This window comes from Crinia signifera, chromosome 2 (assembly GCF_055691185.1).
Source record: "Crinia signifera chromosome 2, ASM5569118v1, whole genome shotgun sequence".
Lineage (NCBI taxonomy): Eukaryota > Metazoa > Chordata > Amphibia > Anura > Myobatrachidae > Crinia > Crinia signifera.
In genome coordinates, this window is record NC_139218.1 from 271,965,334 (window position 1) to 271,990,112 (window position 24,779).

Genomic DNA, 24,779 nt, shown 5'->3' on the forward strand with positions numbered 1-24,779 from the left:
TTTCTGCCACCACTGGAAAATACCCATAATGGCCCAATAAAGACTCAGGAGTAAAAGGCACATAGTTGACCAAGTGGATCTCAGCCTCCCGACTCATCTTTCTGTTATCATTAGGTCACCAGCATTATGGTCGACACCATTAGGTCGACATGAGTTAAGGTCGACATGACACTATTTTATTCTCCCACTATGCCCTAGTGGATGGTAGGGCATGAAATACCACCTGTAGGCACGTCGTGTCAACATGGACACCGAAACGTACTACTGCATCCACTAGCCATGCTTCGGGCACGGTGCCTCGCTGCGCTGGGCATGAAATACCGTCTGTTAGCACATTTTTGCTAAAAAAAAAAAAAACAGTACAAAAAAAAAAACAGTACAAAAAAAAAAACCATGTCGAACTAATGACCCTGTCGACCTTAACCATGGTGACCTAAATGTATGTTGACCTAATGTTGGTCGACCATCATGCTGGTGACCCAATGACCGTATTCTATAACAGAAGCCCTTGACTACTGGACACTAAGTGATCATCTAGGACACTTATGAAAGGTGGATATACCCGTTGTAATCCATCTCTGGGAGGACAATGTTCTATGACACACATTTAGGAAAAGTTCAAATGTACAAGCAGTCAACAATGTGTGCGATCTCAGCAATCCAGTCGACAATAGAAAGCGTTGACCTCTGAGAATACCTGTTCCACGTAGGCTGGCAAATGTTGCACCTGAAAGTAGGCCAGGGGACAACCCCTCAGAGTCTCATATTTCACAGTTGCATCCAAAAAGTCTGAATTTACATACAAACATACAGTACAAAATTAAACCAAAATATGAAGAAAAAAAACCACTCATGTCCATAAATGGAGCAGGATCATTTTAAAAGGTATAAATAGAGGATTATCTCAGGTGTTTCAATGTAGATTTCGCAGTGATAGGATTTGGGGATATGGGAAGGCGACATTTTAACACCTAAGGATACAATCATTTTGAACATGGGTGGTTTTTTGTGTCATTGATTTTTCCAGCATCTGTTGCTTTCATTTTATACGTTTCTCCAACTATGTTTTTTTAATAGAAATAAAATCTATTTGGATACATTGGATTACACCCATTTTCTGATTTTTACGCCCCATTTTGTAACTGCTGAATGATTGCACCTATCTACTTTAAGACCAAAGTAGGGCTACCTATGCATTTATTATCGTAACTGTGGTACACAAGGATTTAGCCACTATGCAGAATATGTAATAGCATCCGAGATTGCGGGAGGTGTACTTCAATTACAAGGCATGGTTCTGCTTTGTAAATGATTGCCACTTAAAAAAAAAAACGCCCGTATATATCTTTTTACTACAGATAGAACTTTATGCACCTGTTCTTTCAACTTTTAAATGAGTTGGGGCATGATACAATAGAAGATAAAGAAATCTTTGTTCATCCCATAATTAGAATTTAAATGCCGGGAATGCTACTCATATGATCCCAGTTCCCATTTTTCATGCAGACCTTATTTCCTCTATATTCTTCCTTTGGAGGTTCAGGTTTATTTTTCATGTCATGTAAAACCGACAAAACAGAGGAGACAGACATAACACAGATTTAGAATTCCTAAGGACATCATCATCCATTAAGAAGGAATATACAGTATTAATCCGTATTTTATACTTTTACAATATTTATCACCTACACCTGAGTCTTCTTTCCTTATTTATTTTTTTACCATCATATTGTATATTGGGTGTCGTGACACTTATTACATTTTCAAAGATGCAAATTGAGGCAGTTCTGTGCACATTTCTTGCGTTCTTCAATTTCTGTATAGTACCGCATTACTGTAAAAGCTACAGCACTTTATTTTTCCTGCTCCAATTTTCCTATTTGTCAATGCCCTCCTATGCTTACCTAAGGTTAAGTTGTAAGATACATTTTGAAAATGTCTGGGGTGAGCGAGAGGAGAACATTTTTGTTGTTGGCACTGGGAGCCATATTGTCTAGGAGCTGCCATGGCTGCAGTAGATCATGTTTCCTAAATTAAGTCCTGAGGAACCTTCAACAGTTCATGTTTGCCAGATCTCCTAGATGGTGAAGTACTCATTACTGGCTGACACAGGTGGTGCTAATTATTTCGCTTGCAATACTGAGCTGTGAAATGATAGGGCTTTGTGATGCCCTGTACCAGTCACCCAATTTACAGTATGAAGTCACAACATCATGGTGAGGGGCCTGGGATATCTAAACCAGAAATAATAACAGCAGGGCTGGAGAATGTCTGAAGCGTCCAAAGGATACTATGGTGGTACTGCCGAATAGGACTGGCTACAAGGTTCTATTCCAGTCACCATGATAGCAAGATGACTGTGAGGAAGTTACAGTGCTACCAACAGAAGCCTGCCCATTGGCACTGCTCACACTCCCCTAGTTTTGTCCTGGATATTGAATAGTTCTGAAAAACATGCATTGTTAGGGTTTGTTGAGGACTGGAGATTGAAAATCCCAATCCAGTCATCATTTCGCTCACTTTAATAAATCGTGCACATTTTAAATCTTAAACGGAGCACACACTAGACGATAATTTAGACAATTTTACAGACTCCGATGGGTCTTATGAGTATTTTCCTCGATTGCCTATACATGCAAGCAACGTAGCATATGGTAAGTGAGGGCAATGCTTTGGAATGCAGCATGGCCACTGCCTACATCACCAATGCTGATTCCTCTAAAGGGTCCATAACTGTACAATCATCTGTAATCTTGGTCTGCAAAATTATTGTTTCAACTTGCCAGAAATTGCAACATATGTGGCCAACGAAACATCTCATTTTGAACAATCAATCTGATTGAATTTGATCGAGGAGGCTCATCAATGTGGGTGTGCAGGAGAAGTCAGCAAGCAGACAGGAAGATGTGATATTCTGATCTGGTGTTTGACATTTGAAATGGTCAAATGTATATTTACTATGAAAAGAGTACATGCAACCTTCTAAGGGGGTTATTCTGGTTGATTCGCAAGGCTGCGAATTTGCAGCCTTACGAGTCCACCAAACCCCGCCCAGGGAATAAACGCCCACCACCCCCCCCCCCCCTTGAAGTTTGGGTTCGCCCGCTCAGGCTGCGAATGGATGTTTTGCATAAACATCCATTCGTATGCCTCGGGTAACCGCCCACATCTTTCGATGGTCGGTGACCATCGAAAGATGTGGTGCGTGCACGCATATAGAAGTGACTTAAGTCACTTACATATGTGTGCACGCTGGTGATGTCAGCTACACGCCCCCCACACCAGTGTCACCGCCTCATTACCATGAGAACGTCCAGCGTTCTCATGGGAACGCCCATGGAATGCTTAGTGTTCCTATATAGTAATGGGGTAGCCCAGCGCCCCCCGCCCTTCTCCCCCCCCCCACGCCCCCAAAGTTCGCCATGGGTGCACGCACCCTACATCTCCACATGCGCAGAAATGCGCCTATTCATGCGCAGACGCACAGCATCGGTCCTCCGCGCGAATGCCCAGAGGACAAAGCAAATGTGAATAACCCCCTAAATATGCGTGCTGTAGCTGAATATGAACTATTCAACAGAAGGATAAAAAAGAAGCATTTTTGTATCTGTAACATTATTGCTATGTTATGCTGAATTACTTTTATGTATGTGAGCTTTTGATATGTGTTTATATATATTTTGATGTTTTAATAGTCATTTTCATTGGAAGAATAGAGGATATTCTACTGTTGTTGTTAGAAACAGTCCCCAATGATGTATGGTACATGTAGCAAATAATACACATGACAAATATATATGAATAAAACTGGGTACACACTATACGATATATTGGATGATGTTGCGATATGCAATGGATCACATACAATCAATGTATAGTATGTATTGTTTAATAAATTGAGCAGCCCATTATCTGGTTGCATGTCCTGGACTTCCAATGTGATGATTTCATAGACATAGCAGTCTTGTTACATGAAGCAAGTAACAATATATTGTGTTGTTGTACAATGAATCATGTAGTGTGTATGGCGACGCTATATATTACATCCCATCGTTTTGCTGCGTATCCAGATTCAAAGTTTGAAAAAATATAAATGACTAACCCAACTACAATCTAACTAAAGGCTGGGCAATACTACTGTACAGAATAAACTCACTACTACAAAAACAGAACCATTGCAAGCTGATGATATAATACATCCAGGGCCACCGAGAGGGGTGAGGGGGGGGGGGGGGGGGAGTACTAATTACCCGGGCCCAGGCTTGCTGGAGGGGCCCTGGTCCAATCCCCCTCCGCCCCCTTCCCCCCTCCATCCCTCCCGAGCAGCAGCAGCAGCACACACCTACAGCATGTGCTGTGCTGACAGCAGGCTCAGCATGAGTGTCACACTGACAGCGTGAGAGCTCATGCTGAGTCTGCTGTCAGCACAGCACATGCTGTAGGTGTGTTGCTGCTGCTTGGGGGGGGGGGGGATAACACTCCTCCTCGACTTAGGAGTGTTTTTTTACCCACCCTAAACATTTTGGGGGTGTGGCCTAATAGTAGGAAGTGACCACGCCTGCCGCGATTAGGCCAGGGGCAGGCATGCCTCTCGCGGCCCTGAATACATTGGATATTTCAGTGTGATTGTTTGAGAGATCTACAAATGAACATTTGCAGATCTAGTCTTACCTTGAAGTTGAGTAGTCCTACAGCATTTTCCACAAAAGTTACCAAATGTATCGGCTGTGCCAGCTTCCTGCCTTTTAAGTGGTGCAGAAAGTTTTCTGTAAACTGAAATCAAATGGAATGAATTTATTACAGTATATAAGAATATCTGAGAACATTTTTTTAGAAGTGCAAGGCAGAAGTATTAGCACATGAGCAATTTAATGTAATTTTTGTCAAAGTAAAAAATGAAAAGAAAAAAATTGCATGTTAGCCCTGATTTCTTGATAATTCAAGGTATTACACTTTGGAATATATTGAAATATTTGTAAGAGCTTACTCATCATTGATGTAATGCGTGCCTCAATCCCGTATTCTCTAAGGCTGCTTGCAAATTAGCAGGCCACAAGTCCACATGTATGATGCAGCAGAATTGATGTCATTCCAATATAGCCTGAATTTTGGCCTTACACTTCAGCAATATAATGCGAAACTGCGGCCCAGTGCATCACATTTGATAAATGAATTTTGTTTTTGTTTTTTCTATTTGATACTTCAGTATGTCTATTAAGATTTTAGTACAGAAGTTTGGAAAGAGAACAGTTTTTACAGGAAAGTTCAAGTTGTTATAGATGGGGTTATTTAAACTTCTAAATTCTAGCATCTGGGGACATACGAAGCATTTGCACCAATTTTGTCATTTCCATTGACAAAAATAAATGTCAGCCATATAAATTTTGCAATTTGCTAGAAGATAGGAAAATGTCTCTCAGGTACAATAATGCTATTTAAATAAAGAGGGGGAAAAATAAAACAGTCAAAAATGACAGGTTTGTCCAATTCCTTTTTTTAAGAAATATTCTGCCATTGATGGATATCAAAGGAACTGAGAATTTTAATCATCTCTCTATTCAATCTCAGTTGGGTAAATCATATCTAAGAGATTTGCATAAATATAAACCATCAAAGACTTTTCATCTTCAAAGGGGGTTTCAAGACCCTATAAGCTTTGTACTGTAATCATCACAGGTCACAACCCTGCAGGAACAGGGCTGCTATGGCAACATAAAAAACTAATGCTTAAGGCTTAGCATAATATTCTGACTAATAGAAAGGAAACTCATTCTAAAAGCTGGCAGCCTATTTACCAGAAGCTGGATTAGAGGTGTTAGTTCTTCCCCTTTTAGCTTGTCCCCACAGTCCCCCCCCCCCCCTTCCAATTCCTGCTGCACTTGATTCCTCCCCTCTTGCACAAATCAAAATATCAAATCTTTAAAATATTGTGAGTGTGTGTATAGATAGATAGATAGATAGATAGATAGATAGATAGATAGATAGATAGATAGATAGATAGAAACATATATCTCCGCTAATTTAACAAAATAAATACGCTTATAATGACACATAAGCCTAAATGTAACCATATAAATATAAAAAAAATGAACCTATTACATTGAGCTAGGCTGGGAGGTGACATTCAATACTAATGCATAAAAACAAATATAGATTTTTGTTTCTTATGTGACATAACACTGATAACCATAGCATGTGCTTAAGACTTTTGTTTCAGGCTAGCAGGTTTTAGCACAGAACAAAATGGTCTCTTCCCTGCTGTTTTTTAAAGCCTGTACAACATACATTATCATACCACCTGGAAATATGAGCATGGCTTGCAAAAGAGAACATCTAAAATGTTACATTAGCCTTTCCACCAAAACCTCAACACCTTACAAGGAATTTAACTCTTTCTTCTTTGTCACATAATATTTACTTAGTGAGAAAACATAAAAGGTGAGCTTGGGGGCAACTTTCAATTAATATATATTTTTTTCACTGCAAAAGGGGACAATTAAATGTTTCCGGCCAGGCAAAGTGAGGAGGTGTTGGTGAGGGGGGCGATAGAGGGGAAAAAAAAAAAACAAAGAGATTAGGGAGGGGATGAAGTAGCAGCCCTCAGCACTTCTTTCAATTCCAGTGCACACCCAATAGTGTGTGAGGAAGAATGCCCACTGTTCAGGATTTGTGGGAGAATTGTCCCATGACAAAAGAGGCAGAGTTACGCTTGTTATTCTCCAATAAGGCATGCCAGTCAAACAAGTACCCATACTTAGGACAAAAGGAGAGCAAGGGATTGTAGCACAAAAGAAAACAAGTAAGCCCATCTTTCAGTTGTGCATCAGCTTCCAGGTTTTATGCTTTACATAAATAAAAATGAGGGAAGAAAAAAAGAAAAAAAAAAGACAAAAAAAAGGATGTCTGGTGTAGTACAAAAAAAATCACTTCAATAAAAAAAGAATTAGTTAAAAAAAGGTGTTAAAATGTGTAACACATTCTTTAGATGAAAGTCTTTCATTGAAATGAGAGGAGGAAAGGGGAGAGCAAGGAGAGGAGGAGACAGGCAACCAAAGCTGGGATTTTTTTTTTTATTTTCCTCACTAATATTATCTTAGAAATAAAGGTCAACACCAAGAAAGGAGGGGAATATGTTTGTCTAGGAAAGGGTTTGGACTGGAGGAAGCTAAGAAGGGGCGGCTGATTTTTAACTATATTAAATTAATTTCTTAACCCCTAACTGCAAGACGAGGAAGGAGAACCAGTGCAGCACCCATTGAAGCTTGGAGGCAGCCGACAAAACATTGCTCTGGAACAAGAGCAACCATGACAAAATTCTGTCTAGGTGGCAAATCTAAGGAGAGTAGGCTGGGAGTTTCTGCACAGAGTTAGTAAGTAACCCCAAGGGTTGGCTTTAATTATTTATGCAACCCCTCTGTCAAAACTAACGCCTGTAGATTGTAAGCTCTAACGAGCAGGCATCTTTTGTGTCTCTCTCCGTACATGCATGATCATTTTATCTTTGTTGCTACTCAATGTTACCACTCCAATTTTCAATTATTATAATAAACATATGGTACCATAAAATAGAAAATTATTAATAGAAAAAACAACGGTCAGAGGGTATAAGTTATGTTTTTGTTCTGAAACCATCACAAGAATAACGCAGAACAATAGATAATCATAACATGCTATCTAGACGGTTTATATATGTTTTGCCTAGCACTAAAATAAAGATTTTTTTTGAGAGAAAACAAAAAAAAAATCCCTGTTCCTCTTCCAGTGATTTCCAATCCACCATCCTTAGGGTGTCGATTGTCATTCCATTTAGACACAGTCAGGCCCTTAAAACATTTTTTTAGCTTCTAACTGTGACTAAGCTGCTTAGTACTAGCTCCCACGTTTTAACATAGTTCTATGTATCGTATCTTATCCTGTACACACTGGAGTATTTTATTTGTGTAAAACCATTTTTTTTTTCTTGAAAAAAAAGCAATCATATCACATTAGCCAGGTGTATTGTCAGGTCTATGCCTAAATATACAATAAACTAATACAATGAAATTGTTGCGATTCTAATGTGTTTTCTGATTAAATGAAATACAATTTTATTTGTACTTTTATACAGTAAAATAATAGTCAAACATAAAATGTGACAAAGCTTTTGAATTTATAAACATGCATGCTATATTACAATAGCAATTTTATATTATCCTGCATCCATTTAAGCAATGTGTAAAATACTTTACTTGCTAAAATGACATCATAAAAAGCCTAGAACATAAACTGTGTATTTCCAATTACAGACTAAAAAGCCATGACCTGACCTTTGCTTATGCAAATGTGTAACACATATCAGAGAAATCTTAATTGCATACTAATTTATTCTAAGCAGTTTCAAGATAACTCCATAAATATTTTCACTGACTCTCCAATGCACTATATTATTTATGTATTTCAATGTAATAAAATAATAATCATTAAAATGAACATTAAAGGGGTATGATGGCCTACACTTGTGGAGAAAGAGCATATTTATGACCAGGCATATTGTCTTTCTATAGAATAGAGGTATAGTATAGCTGTGACCTTTAACCACAAAATGCCTCGTTTACGTTCATGTACAGTACTGTATGTGTTTACTCAAGAACCAAAATAACCTGCTGCGAATCAGTACTGTAAACATATCTATTTCAGATCGCTAAAGGAAACCCCTTACCTTCTGTATTTTACAATGGACAAACATTTTTTTACAGTATGATCTGAATTGGCGCACTCAGCAAACAACAATTTTACTGCCACACTACAAAGATGCGTTACAGCCTCTAAGTGATCACTGCACAGCACTTATTACTTTTTTATTTTGCAACAGGGATGCAACCATTATAAATGAACATCACTGATATGAAATCGAAGCAAAGTCATTTATTATTACGGGACCGTAAACTTGTAATTGATAATAATGCTCAATGTTTTCTGGCATTCCCAGTAGCATCGTCACCCATGTCAACTCTGACACACTGTATACCACAGAATCTCTCCTACCTAGCAAACATTTGTTGGATTGTAGTGCAGTGTAAATGTATAAGGATTGGTTCTATGTTATGTGACCCAACCATCCATATAGGAATACTGACCAATGCACAGGCACTGTCCAAACCACTATTCAGGTTCTCCTACGTCTTCATGAGTGTCAGATTAATAAACCCCCTCTTTCAGTTTGCAGTATACAGGCTACAGACTAATATATGACACAGCAGGATTTTGTTCTAGCAAGCGCAGGCGCAGTTTTTAAACTGATGTGGGTAAAAATGTATTTCATTGGAAAAGAACCTATGGCTGTATATTTCTTTTAATGAAGGTAAAGAATATACATACATATTTTTAGATTATTAGAATATAGAAGAAAATTATCTTTAAAATGATTGCCTTGCTATAAACATTTTATTGGGATCCATTTAAGCATGTGGCCCACCCTTGTTCCCTTCAATGGCGGAGGCTACGATAAACGTAGTGTCATTATTAGAGATTTTAAATAAATCTTCTAAGACCAAAAATTGTTTATTAAGCCGTAATGTTATAAAATGCTATTCTCATTGCATAATAGTCGGATTCATGATATCAAATATTCTAAATGGGACTGAATCGATGATTAAAAAAAGGATACATAGGCAAAGCATTTTAACCTTTAATGTAATTGGTGATTACAAAACCCTTAACCCACGGTGACCTTCATTTTTCTGCTACGTGCATTCATTCTACCACAAGCCAAGGCTATGTCAGTGTCCAACCCATTGCCTCTCCAGTAAAATATACTGTGCTACTAATTATTTTGAATGCTTAATGTGCATAACCAATATATGTTACCTTAACATATTAAAAATGGGCATAGAAAGTATACCCAATACACATCAGAATGTATTTTAAAATGGACAATGTGTTGATGTTATGGAAACTTTATATTTCTTACATCGTATTACACAATTATATGTCATGCTGCAATTAATTTGCTATTATATCATTTATTTTGTACAATTAGGTTATTTACAGGTTTTGTAAAGACATTTGACATGCCACTTAACATTTCCAAGATTTTATTGGCTGAAAACACAGTCATGAAACACAAACACACCTGTCAGCAATTAAAAAAAGAAGAAGTAGGGAACAGTTCAGGAAATAATATCTGTGCTAATTAAAAACACTAGTTAAACGTTTCCTGTTTGTTCTCCCAGTTGCCCTAAGAAGTGACCTTACTCCTTTTTACTTAATTCTTTATAGTAATATTGTTTCATACATTGATAGTGTGTTCTCTGTAGTGTGTTTAAAGTGCGTTGATGTGCAGTATGTATTATTAGACACAGGCACCCATATGAGAAGGCCCTGACTCGTACTTCATGATACAGCTAGAAATGTTGTAAATCATACGTCATTATTACAGACTCTATTCCTTAGGATTAGATGAATGTGCACAGTCATGCATTATGATAATATTTTGCTGCTGGTTAGTAACCCCCATCTGTTAAACAGTGATGGAGACTCATGAAGGTTAGATGTTATCCTTGCAGTATTTGATGGCGTTCTTCTGGGTATGGATCATAGGGTCCATAGTAATTAGGTCAACACGGGGAAATGGTCAACACATGCAAAAAGGTCAATATGAAAATAGTCGACACAAAAATTGGTTGTCAATTTGTAGGTTTCAGCACATGGAGCCACAATTAGTGTACCACGTACCCTTGCAGGGCTCACTTTGCCCACCATGCTTCGAGCCAGATAACTCACTCCGCTACTGCTGCACTCAGCATATGTAACCGTTCCCAAGCGTAGTCCACATAGATGGTAACGTAGGAAAAAGTTAAAAAAAAGGTGAAAAACTCATGTTGACCTATTCATCTGTCGACCTATTGTCTATGTTGACCAATAGTGGTCGAACTATTGCATGTCTCCCCAAAATTCAGATCCTGCTCCTCCAGCATACAGTACATAGCGAGTTATCATAAGAACACATAATAATATGACAGAACTGTGACGCAATTCTCTGTCACAGTATAGCACACTCTAATCGATCATAGGAGAAATCAGTGTGAAAAACAGAATATTGACCGTAATGGCTAGCAATCAGGAACAGTGATGATGATGATGATGATGATGGAGTCATTTCTTAAATATTAAAAATAGATGATTAGTAATATTATGGATGAACATTAATAAAGTGAAGACATGCTCTAAAGGCAGTGGTTTGAGAATAAACCCTAAATACATTTGGGGAACTTTGTTATAGTGATGAGGATAAAATATTTGAATATAAATAGATAAATTGTAGGGATACAAATATTAAGATGGGATAACAGGTTAATAATTAATGAATGCTCAAGATCTGGAATTATATTTCTACCAATCACTATGTGTTGAGTTTGTATGTTCTTCCCTTCCCTGGGGTTCCTCCAGGTACACCAGTTTCCCCCCACAATCCAGTCCTATACTGGTAGGGCAATTGGCTTCTGATAAAAATTAGCCCAACTGTATGTAAATGTTGTAGGGAATAAAGATTGCAAGTTCTAATGGGGCAACAACTGCTGTAAATGGCCAAGTAGTCTATGTAAAGCACTGCAGAATATGTGTGCACTATAAAAAATTACTTTTAATAATGGAAATGCACAATAAAGCAATATTAATATAGAGAAGTAAAATACACAAAACTCAGCTGCCACTGAGAATGTTACAGAAAGCTGCAGAAGCCTAGACTGTGGCATTGAGCACAGGAAATGATTTGACATCACAACAGTGATGTCATTACAGATTTCTAGAGTCAAGCTCCTACTGCAAAAAAAATGTATAAATAAATCTGTTTCAGATCTCTTCTTCTGGTCTCTTAGCAATAAGAGACAACCACATCTAACTTCAAAGTAAATGTACCCTTTAATCTGCTGCGCTATATAAGAAACTGCAAATAAATAAATAAATAAATAATGCAGTCATACCCTATATAGGAGTACACATCATATGCTAAAAATAACTAAATAAATATTTTGGGGGTAGAAATTTGGCCAACTGGATAAATGTATTAACTGTACGAACCATGGAAATTTTTATTTGTAGACAAATTTCTCAATCTCCATAAAATTCACATTCAAATGAAAAAGGTCTTTATTTTAATGTGCTAGCAAAAAGGAAACGTAAAATGTACTTAGAGCAGTTAAAAAAATATTCTCGTAAAATGTTTATTTTCAGTAAGCGGTTAATAGGTGGTACGACATGATATATACAGCATGTGCGAGTGGCTAAAGATAAATGCAGCCAAGTTTAAAGCACATGGTGATTTCAATCCAAAAGACATACAGTATGATGGTTGTCCAGGAATAAGAATACAATATGGAAAGTTGTGATTGATTTATTGTTCTCATATTAAGGGTGGTGGTTGAGTAGTGATAAGGATTAAATAATAAATGTGCAGGGATGTCAGAATGTGGAACATTACAGGAAAATTGTTATAAAATGATATATGTATATGGTTGTGGAGGGATGGAGAGAAAAAACAGAAAGATATGGATGACATATGGACATTTCAGTTGCTGGATTAGATAGAAAACGTAAAGGATGTAGAGTAAAGCAGCTCCTCACTGTAGCTATGGCTGGTGCTACACTGTAGATATATGTATGCAATTAGCACACCAGGCCCCTGTGTACCTGATAAACATGTCGGTCAAGTGCAGTTAATAGTTATGTTATTAAATATGAAAGGATGTGGATAAAATGTGGCCAGGGGTAGATGACAGTCACTCTACGCTGAAGCCTGAAGCAACTGAATGGCAGGTTGGCATAGTACCTCTTGATTCATCAATTTAAATAAGTGTTTATGTACAGTACGTCTTTCAGCATGGAAAGAAAAATCAATTAGCATTTTATCAGGGACATGCAAGTGAGTTGTGATGAGGACCAGGCCAGAGTGGGTTATAAATATAAAAATATGGTGAAGTGCTGGACAAAGGGTCTGATTTTGAGTTGATTGCTGATCAGCAAATTCGCAAATCAAGGAATTATCGAATGACTGCACATGCGTACCATATGCATCACGCATGTGCGAGCCCGAATAGGGCCAGAAATTGCAAATGGTTCTAAATACAATGTGTCACAAGTCTAAAAGCTCCAGTGTAGTGGATTTCGCATGTGGAGAAAAAAAAACACACAGACACCCTTTGTCCAGTGGATCTTATATAAAGTGGGTGAGATTTAAAGGGGTTGACACAAATGCATACCCGTACTCACACCAAGGGCAGTAAAGACATGTGCAGAAAGGAATCTTTAGGTCTTGGAACACCATGTTATATGAAAGCCAGGGAGCAGTACTCAATATTGGATGTAGAAGTCTAGGTTTATACCGTACATACACAGACAGAAGCGGATATAAGCACATCAAGGTATCATTGGTTGACAAACTGCCTCCTGCGTAGGGACAGGTGCAGAAATTCATGCAAAATGTACTCCTCCCTCCAGCACAGTGAATCTCACATGTGGCGAGAAAATATACAAAACACCCTTTGTCCAGCAGATCTTATATGGAGTGGGTGTATAATGCTCGCAAATTTACATTGGGTGGGTTTTCTGTCTGGGCGGTGGTTATCTACTCTCAATCATCTACAACTTTGCAGATCAAGTGATGAGGTCTGAATAAAGGCCCAAAGAATATTGTTACACCCTGTATTCTAATACTTGTATTTATTACTGCTGTAAGAAAATAATAACTCACCCATTTTACTTCTTCAGTAGATTCAACCTTTGGCAACATTAGACAGGAGGGTAAGACCTTGGACTGCAAGATGACTTTCAGATCTTCTTCTGCAAGGCCACTGGACACAGAGTTAATCCTTACACACTTCTCAGTTTTGCCAAGGTCATATTCTTCAAGTGCTTTAACAACAGTTTCTCTGGCTTCAACCTAGTAATCACAAAAACAGTGGTTTAGGTTTCCTCAAGTGTAATCCTTATGACAAAGGCACCAGCAGGTATGACCAAAACAGCATAGAGTCAATAATATCATGTAAGACTTAACACTTTTGGCCTTGTCTGAGAACTCAGTGGTGAAATAAAATAGCCTTATAGGTCACTGTAAAGGTGCGTACACACAAAACAATATAATGCCCATGTGCTGCCTATGTTCCTGGGCAAACGATATAGTGCATACACATTGAATGATATTGTTAACGATAACGAAGTTGTATAGTGTGTACGCACCTTACAGGGGCACATTGGGGTTGGTGTATCAATATTTTGGATACGAGATCTCTGGATATGGGAGACTCGCCCTGTATTACAGATATCTGTTTGTGCATAATATACACAGTATATTATATATATATATATATATATATATATATATATATATATATATATATATCCACTTTATGTGGGCACTCACACCTAAAATTCAACGTGGTCTGGTGCACTTTAAAAAGTATCCACACACACACTACTGTTCAAAAATTTGGTGTTACTTAGAAATTTCCTTATTTTTGTAAGAAAATATAATATTCAATTAATCAGAAATACACTCTATACATTGTTAATGTAATAAATGATTATACTAGCTGTAAACGTCTGTTTTTTTCAAAGGAATATCTACATAGGTGTATAGAGGCCCATTTCCAACAACCAGCACTCTTAGTGCTTTAATGGTACACTGTATTTGCTAATTGTGTTAGAAGACTAATGGATGATTAGAAAACCCTTATGCAATTATATGAGCACAGCTGAAAATGGGTTTGCTCTTCATAGAAGCTATAAAACTGGCCTTCTTTTGAGCTAGTTGAGTATCTGGGGCATTACATTTGTGGGTTCGAATATACTCTCAAAATGGCCAGAAAAAGAGAACTTTTATGTGAAACTTGACAGTCTATTTTTGTTCTTTGAAATGAAGGCTATTCCATGCAAGAATTTGACAATAAACTGAACATTTTGTACAACGGTGTGTGAAACTCCCTTCAAAGAACCTTCACAAACAGTCTCTAACCAGAGTAGAAAGATAAGTACTTTACATTGGACAGAGGAAGATTGGAAAAAAATGTTATTGGCAGGCAAATAGAAGTTTGAGGTGTTTGAACATTTGTGCATGAACATTTGTGAAATGCAGAGCAAGTGAAAGATGCTGGAAGAGTGCCAGATGCTATCTGTCAAGCATGGTGGAGGTAATGTGATGGTCTGGGGCTGCTTTGGTGTAGGTAAAGTGGGAGATTTGTACAAGGTAGAAGGGATTTTGAATAAGGAAGGCTATCACTCCATTTTGCAATGCCATGCCATACCCTGTGGACAGCGCTTGATTGGATCAAATTTCCTCCTCCAACAGGACATTGAGCAACAGAACACCTCCAAATTATGCAATAACTATTTATAGAAGAAGCATACAGCTGGTATTCTGTCTGTAATGGAGTGGCCAGAGCAGTCACCAGATCTCAACCCCATTTAGCTGTGGTGGGAGTAGCTTGACTGTATGCTAAGCAAGAAGTACCCATTAAGCCAATCCAAATTGTGGGAGGTGAAATTTCTTAGGATTATCTAGCTGTTCATTTGTTGAGAAAATCTGAACTAGTGCACCCAAGAAGGCTGCCTCATCTGTTACCGTACAATAGGAACTGAAACATTACTATACATGCCGGACCTGTTGCAGGTTATATATCTATCTATATCATTTTCTTATTTATTATCTGCTGGGGGGCACAAACGAAAAGCTTGCCTGGGCATAAAATTGCTTAGGGCCGGCTCTGTATGTAAATGTGTGTGTATATATATATATATATATAAATATATATATACACACACACACACATACATTTGTAGTAAGAATTTAAGAGATTGTTGAAAGCAATGTGTCAACTAAAACCAGAAATCCATGTGGGGTGAAGGACTGAGAATATATGAACACTGCATCACAGACAAGTAGACTGCCTGGTAATTCTAGGGGCAAAAAAAGGGCAAGAGAAATAAAATTCTACTGCTATACTAATCATCAAGACAACACACGACAGCAGATGTGAAACAGATGAACATAAAACTTGCTAGCAATGGTTTTAAAATGTGGCCCCAGTTATGAAGAGTGAGGAAACAGTAGCTTAGAGTTGTCAGGCCGGATCAGTAAAACTCTCCAAGATCAGGATCAGAGAACGCAGCAGCCTGCAGGGTAGTGATTTACAAGTCTTGACCTGCTAACAATTACAATACATTGTGAAATATGTCCGGGATGATCCTATTATGCTTCCTTGGAAATAAGGTTTATTTTGAGCACCAAATTAAATTAAGACATATTACAAGTTGGTCCGAAGAATAATTTGTTATTAAATACCAAGAATGAGACTTTTCCACATGTAATAGGCTCTAACCTTGTCAATAATAATAGTGCAAACGCTAAACATTTGACACAAAAATATTGTCTAGAATAAATTATAACATATATGTGTGTGTGTATGCACGTGCGTGTTTGTGTGTGTGTGTGTGTGTGTGAGACCCAGGAATGGCAAGTGCAGCGGATTGATATTTTCTGATATTTTGGTTAATTATTTTTAATGAACTTTCTGTGAATATATCTTCTTATGCCCCCCTTCTCACACCATCCTCTTGGCTGAGGCCGGTCCGATCACCTGCAATGTTGCTGTGTACAGACTTTCTACTTTTAAGATTTCAGAGAATGACTGTTGCCAGTGGCTGTGCTTGTGGGTTGTAGGCCCAGATGTAAAAATTATTTAGCCCACCTCTTGCACCTCAACTCAAGATCACAATAAGCAAAATGATAGTGGGTGACAGAGGAAAAGGGTGACAGTGTAAGGTAAGATGAGGAAGAGTGTGACAGGGAAAAATAGTTGGTGACAGATAACAAGAAGCATATACCTTAGTGGAGTCAGGAACACAGTGGCCCCTGCTCTATCTTTGACAGACCTGTCACCTCTTGGCTTTCCTCGGTTTGGCACTCAGTCAGACATACTCTGACAGTGCCCATTACAGAAGTTGTGAACTGCCTTTAATTCACAGACAAAGTACATTTAGAAAAATGTACAGCTGTCATTTAAGTAACTTAGAGGCAGCATGTGACTATGATCATCAGTGCTCATAGGTGGCAGGACTCCGCTATCATCCCTACCTCTCTCAGGTAAGGGCCAGGCCCCTCAGACAGTGGGGTCCACCCTGTTCCCTGCACTGGGCCATTCATTCAACACTACACAAAATGGTCTACAGGAGGCCAGAGGACAATGTATTGCTGGTTTGGGCAGCAGTGAGCCCCTTAGTCCCCAGGGGCCATAGTGCAATGCACCTGCTGCACCAATGCATACCTCCCAACAGTCACACTTTTAGCGGGACAGTCCCGATTATCAGGGCCTGTCCCGCTGTCCCTCCAGGGGCCGGCAGTGTCCCGCGGTGAGGGGAGGCTTTTGGGAGTCCCCCCTGTCGGCTGCTAAGCAGCGGGGAATAAACGCTGTGTGCATGGGGCTGGGGGCATGGCTAGAGGCTCACAGAGCCTCTGGGTCATGCCCCCATAGCGTCAAAATGGGGGCGTGGCCTCGCGGGAGAGCCGCAAGTATAGACCACGCCTCCGAAAATAGGCCACACCCCCAAAACTTCCACCGCGCCTACGGTTCGCAGCTACTACGTCCCGCTTCCGGCTCATCCAATGTTGGGAGGTATGCCAATGGTAGTTCTGCCTCTGGCTATTGCTACAAAAAGTAATTATTAAGATCAGTAGGTTTTTTGCACACCTGACGTGCCTATTACCTGTCAATGCAGCCTGTTCTCCCCCCCCCCCCCCAACAACAAGGATTCACTGCCTTTCCCACCACAACACGGATTTACTGCTATGTCTTTCAGCTTATCAGCCATCACATTATGGGATCCTCGTGCCCAGACATGTCTGACTGCAAGCATACAGTCCAGACTCCTGAATCTGCTTCCTCTACACTATCTCAGGATTGGCTGTTCTGTTACCCGCCATGTCTGACTCTCCCCTTGCTCTGTACCTTGTGACATCATTCAGGCTTAGGTCACTCCCAAACACTGTTTATAACTCCCTAATAATATTAATGATAATAATAATAAATGTGTATAGCTTGCGTTCTCCAACAGGCAGGGCCGCCAAGAGAAATCCTGGGCCCCGGTACAACAACTTCCTGGGGCCCCCATGGACGGAGCTCCCGCACACTCTACGGACCCGTTGTTACGCCACTGCTTCCAAGGTGGATACACGTACAACAATTTACACTGTAATGCCTATTACACATGTCACACACCCATTACATATTATACCACATGCCATAATTCTCATTACACGTTATGCCACACACCGTAATGCTCATTGCATATTAACGGGGTTAACATGCTCTGCCAGGGGTTAACATTCTCTGCCAGGGATTAACCTGCCTGCCCTGATTTACATGCTCTGCAAGGGGTTAAAATGCTCTGCCAGGGGTTACATGCTCTTTGCAAAGGATTTACACATACCCTCCAACATGGCCCATTCCGTTACAAAATGCTCTGTTCCTGGACTTCCCTGCCAGTGGCAGTTACAGATGTGAGCCTGCAGCACAGTCCAATATTCAAAAAGGGGGGGTCATATATACTGCCACCCCAAGCATCACTGTCTTGGAATCACTGGCAGTTGATGTGACTGTCCTCTCTTTGAATTTTGGACTGTGATGGAGTCCAACCTCTGTAACTGCCACTGGCAGGGAAGTCCAGGAACAGAGCATTTTGTACCTAATGGAATGGGTCATGTTGGGGGTACTTGCCACCAAATAAAAAAAAACATGTGTGTCCAGACCAGGGCCCCCCTGACAGGCCCGGGCCCGGGTAAATTGTACCTGCTCCCCCCCTCTCTCGGCACCCCTGCCAACAGGACATAAGGCACTTTTCAAAAGCAAAGCACATAGTCATACCTCCTAACATAATGGACATCCAAAAAGTGGGTGTGGCCTAAGCAAAAATGGGTGTGACTTTGAAGGAATGATGCAATTGCAAGCCACACTTCCCATTTGCCATTACAGTGGGGTCATGTCCATCATTTTGGGAGCTGCTGCTAATGATCTCAGTCCCCCTCTCCCATGAACAGATGCTGTGAGCATGCACACAGAATCGATTCACTGCTAGTGCCAGAGGGCCTCCCAACTGCCCTGCAACCCACATGTGAGACAGCCAGACAGTGTCAAAAAACAGAAATCTCCTGCAAAAGTTGGGACACACTGGGAGATATGCATAGTACACATGAACTATTTCCAAACATAATAAAACCGTACCAGACAGGCCTACCTCAACTTTCTAACTTAGAAAATGCTATAGCAATATCAGTAAAACATGCACACCTGTAAAAACTGCATATCTACAAGCTATATATTATTTATAATAACACATCACAAAACTTTTACACTCAGACAGGAAGATATACAGTAGATGAGTGGATAAATGAACAATTAGGATACATGTTTAGTGACTTGCGTATACAGAGATGTCAGAAATACCTCCCATAATTATTTTGTTGCTTCGCTCAACCATGTAAAACCATACTTGCCTAATTTTTAAAAAGCATTTCAGGGAGATTGTGAAGATGAGCCACAAAGCAATTAGTAAGATCCACTATAATTGTTGAAGAAAATAAACGGATATGTGTCAGAGCTTGTGTTTTACAAGCGGTTCCATATAATTGGCCATGAGAAACTATACTTAAAATGCATGCAGCCATATAGATCATTGGGGAAGATGTATTATGCCTGCTTAAGAGATAACATGGAGATAAAGTACAAGGTTATAACGCACTAGCCAATAAGCTATGTTTGAAAAATGACAGTAAGGTTATATCACTCCCCCACAGCAACAGTCTCTGTTAATCATCTCACTACTTCTTCTTTTGGAATCGCCAAGGGTGCCAGACAGGGCTGTCCATTATTGCCCATAAAATTTGCTCTTGTTATGGAACCCCTGGCGTCAAAATAGGTCCCTCTGAACACAAAATTCTTTATATGCAGATGATGCTAACTGTGGGCAATCCAGTTGAGTCCCTAATTCCTCTCCTTTCTGAGATTGATCATTATTCTGGCTATAAAATCAACACGACTAAGGGGGTATGCAATCTGGTGACAGCCGTGATCCTGGCCCGTTTGCGGTCAGATTGACCACATAACGACAGACGGGATTCAATGTCCTGCCTGCCGATGGGCGCAAAGGGGGCATGGCCGTGAAAACGGCCGTGGATTGTCGATCTGCGGCACAGGTACTGACATTCAACGGCCGTTTTCGGCAGAACGTGCCCAACAGCTTCTGAAGTCGGGCCCGTTCTGCCGTGATCCCGCATCAATGCTGTCGTTAATGACAGCATTGAATAGGGAGCTGCCGCTATTTCCCACGTCGGAAATAGCGGTGGCACATTGCATACCCCCCTAAAACTGAAGTACTTGATTTTTATTTTCCCGGTTCGTCAACACTCACTTCCCCTTTTAATGGCATACATATAAAATAAAAAATCTAGGTATCTAACACATCACCACCATCAATTGTTTCAAGCTAATTTTCCTAGAGTACTGGACAGAGTGAAATCTGATTTACAATCCTGGTCAAGCTACTTTATCTCTTGGATTGGCATGGTTAATTCTGTAAAGATGAATGTACTTCCCTGACTCCTTTATCGGTACTTGTTTCTTAGCACGGCGCCCGTCGCAGGTGATCGCATACCTTTACTTAAGGTATGGGATGGACGTGACCAATGCGATTTCAGGGCTATTTTTAGCCTTTTCCCCGACAATTAAAAAATCGCGACCATCACGTCCATCGCATGCCTTAAGTTAAGGCATGCGATGCGACCGATGCGATTTTACATAGGGAACAATGTTAAATGGGCCAATGGACCTGAGTTTTCATTGTATACCCACCCTTATGGGTATTTTACATGTGAAATTTCCCCCCCCCCTTTGTTAACGCCGCCCCATGATGAACGCCAACCCGAAGCGTGGCGAGCCCGCGAGGGGCGGCGGTATGCATTCTCCGACCTTTTCATACCCCCACTATCCACGTCGGCGTGAAGTTGATTTTATATAGTGTGGCGAGCGCAGCGAGCCACCTAGCCCGAAGCTTGGCGATCGCAGCGAGCCCCGCGAGGGGACGCGTAATACCTGTGAAGTAATGCGCATCCACTCGCCACGCTTCGGGCTCGTTGGCTCGCTGCGCTCGCCACACTATATATAATCAACTCCATGCCGACGTGGATAGTGGGGGTATGAAAGGGTCGGAGGACGCGTACCGCCGCCCCTTGCTGCGCTCGGGGTTGGCGTTCATCATGGGGTGGCGTTAACAATGGGGGGGATTTGACCCATCAGGGTGGGTATACAATGAAAATTGGGGTCTGGGGGGTATTTAACAAGTACCCTGTTATCTCTTACAAAACAATTCTTATATTTATCCCCCCCCCCCCCTATGTATTAAAAATTTTAAAACATCACACATCGCATTTCATTTGGGCATACAAACACAGCAGGGTTCGTTTAAACATATTGCAACGCCCCACACATAGCCATGGTGACTTTAAAAGGTATTATTTAGCTGCCTATTTGGCCCAATGTGTTCACTGGTGTAATTCAGAGGCAAAGAGGGTGTGGACTACTGTTGAGGCTGATGAGTTACTCCTCCCCACAATTTCATCTTTGCTTTGGGAACCTAGATCTCATCGTTCCAAAGTCGTGACCTCCCATCCCATTGTCTCCCACTCCCTAGTTGTTTGGGACAACACAAAGTTTTGCTTGGCCTTTAACCCCTCACCTATTATCCCTCTTTTTCATAATCCAGACTTTCCCCTCGGGTATGCATACATTATCATTTTCTTCGTGGAAAAAGGGAGATATTTTGTATTTAAATGACATCTCTAGGGACTTATCTTTTCCTCAATTTACCCAGATCCAATAGGAAAAGAATAAGCTAGGGACTTTTACCAATATTTACAGATCAGGCATTTCAACTCTAAAATTGGGTACGTCCTGTCCAGTAAGACCTCTCTCTACCTTTGAATCTTTATGTATCATTGCACATCTACTAGAGGTTAAATCTCCATTTTATATATGTTAATGACTGAGGACTCTACTCTCTAACGCACCTCAAGTGAAATGGCATGGGAAGCAGATTGGAACTCCCCTTTAACCGATGAGGAATGGATAGATATATGGGACAATGCCGCCTCTAGTTATATCTGTGTCAACATAAAAGAAAATATTTAATCAGTTACTTTTACAGATGGTACTATATCCCCACTAGAATAAGCAAAATGTATCTTGTTGCCTCTGATAGGTGTTGGAATGGTTGTGATACTGAAGGTTCTTTCCTTCATATTTGGTGGTCCAAGCTAATTGGCCTTTGGAAATGGGTCATAGCCTTTATATCAAATTTGCTAAATACTCCTATTCCACATGACCCCAATTATATTTAACATCCTCTAAACCTTCCTTCCTTATCCAGACACGTTATCCAGGCATATGATTTCAGCCACCACTTGCCAAATAGCAGTAGACTGGAAACGGACTGACCCACCTTCACTGCAGTCTATAATATCCCGTATGTGGCATGTTTATAGCATTGGAATGTAGGACTAGCATTACCAACAGATCCTCTAAATCATTTCATAAAATCTGGGACCCGTAGTTGACCACCCAGCAATTTTCTTTTCCCTTCCATATATAATGGTTAATGACGGAACATTGGCCCTTCTGGGGATTTTTCCTGTTAAATTTTTTATTATACTTTATATAAATATTTATATATATATATATATTCTTCCATTGGATGTCGCTTCAGATGGGAACATCTGCTGAGGACACGCCTTTCTCCCTCTCTTTTTCTATATTCCTTCTTTCCTTATTAATTTCTTTACTTCTTTCTTGTTCTGATCTTGCTTTTCTCTACTTTCACTTTTCTACTGGTTTATTTGTCCGACAGCAAAATCAGACTTTTTCAGCTTTTCCTCATTTCTACATTTATATGTTTAAAACTCGGATACTTCTGTATGTTTAACCCTTTCAAGTCCAACATCTAGTCAGGCTCAACGGTCCTAGTGATAGTATCAGATCCAATGGTGAGCCATTTTAAAATAAGAACATTAACATAGAACATTTTCTATATTTGATCTAGACCCTTTTTGAATAAAAAAAAATACAATTAAGTTTAACATATAAACAAAAATAAAACATTTGGACTGCAAAATGTTTGTGACATCAGGATTCATGTCTACTGAAACCATAATTTTGATATACTATGTTTAATTTTCATGCTACCTTATCCAATAAATACATCTTTAAAAAAAGAAAAGAAAAATGACAGTTAGGAGTTGATTGGTGGTGCGTTATCACCTTTATCTTTATCTCTACCTTCTCTCTTCACCAAGCTTAATACATCTGTCCCATTTTGCTTTATAGCCAATGCAGATAGCTCCTATTTCAGGGAGACTCCTGCAGAATGCAAGATGGTACGCAGTTATGTGTAAAACACTCACACGACTGCTGGAACGCATTACTTTAAACTACTTTTTTCTTAGACCCCACACTAAAGCAGCACATTTCTGCATTGTAGTTAGGTTACATTTTAATTTAAAGGACTGTTAAAATAATTTACAGAAGGAAATTAAACTCCTGTACTATGAACCAGACAATTACAACAGAAGCATTAAAATGGCATTCAATTGAGAGCAAATTTCTTTGCCAACAAAGAAATTCTGCCAACAATGATGTCCATGGATTTTTCTGAAATTCTACATTAAAAATAAACAGTTTCTCCATTTTTTAGCATGTCCTCTGAATCTCCAACTGCTTGGCTCCAATTTTTTCTAACAGTGTCACAATGGCAAAATATGTTACTGTGATAGCAAATACACATTCCATCTGCTAGACAAAATACTTTTTAGATACAGTATCACTTTGTGTATTTAGCTACAACCCCCCCCCCTCCCCTCCTCCACAACACGCACATATATAGAGAGAAGTTCACATATTAGTAAGGTAAGAGTCATTGTGCATAAGTGTTGTGTTTGCATAAAAAAACATAACTGTTAAAGGACACTTAGATGCTATGTGTTTGCTATGTATCTGGTGAGCATTTTCTATGTTTTAATATTTTCTATTTGCTTGCATTTGTGAGGCACACAGATGGCAATAGTGCTGATTAGAATAATCTAATTCTTCTCGAAGATCTGGTGTATCCTCTACAACCCACCGCTTATTAGACACTCAGTCATGATAAAAACAGGCAAGTAATAGCTTAGTCACCCTATAGCGGACTTTACTAACTGGTTTAGAAATTTCCACTCTGTAAATCCGAGGTGGTACTGATAATCATCTAGAGGGAAGCATTAAGTGGATAGGCAGATTGTCCATATGCTATCAGTGGAAGAATTTCTAGTGTTAAAATTTTGCCACATGGAGTAGAATTCATACATAAAAACTTAATGCTGGGTACACACCAGGACGACTAGGGCCCGATCCGCACAATCTAGATCCAATTCCGATCAATTGGATGTAGATTGTGTGCTGATTGGGCCCTTTTCTGACCTGGTGTGGACCGATACCGATCCGATGCGCGGTCCCGCGGGTCGGTCGGTCGTTATTGAGATCCTACCTGCTGCAGGTAGGATCTCAATGACGACCATACAGCCGGGTGCGGGTCGCCATCGGATCGGACCCGCTCACGGTGCACATCGTGAGCGGGTCGTGCCCCCCCGCGTCATCGTGAGCGGGTCGGACGAGACACTGACGACCCGCTCACGATGTGCATCGTGAGCGGGTCGTCCTGGTGTGTACCCC

General features: G+C 39.9%; 1 protein-coding gene across 4 annotated transcripts in view; it reads right to left on the minus strand.

Annotated features, from left to right (window-relative positions):
* Positions 1 to 24,779, minus strand: part of CLYBL (citramalyl-CoA lyase) — a 400,072-nt gene that overhangs the window by 86,674 nt on the left and 288,619 nt on the right. For all 4 annotated transcript variants that reach the window (XM_083168638.1, XM_083168635.1, XM_083168636.1 and 1 more), the window contains exons 3-4: positions 13,727 to 13,915; positions 4,672 to 4,773 (exon numbers count right to left, since the gene is read on the minus strand). In XM_083168638.1, coding sequence (XP_083024764.1) covers positions 4,672 to 4,773; positions 13,727 to 13,915 — 291 coding nt within the window. The remainder of the gene's footprint in view (positions 1 to 4,671; positions 4,774 to 13,726; positions 13,916 to 24,779) is intronic.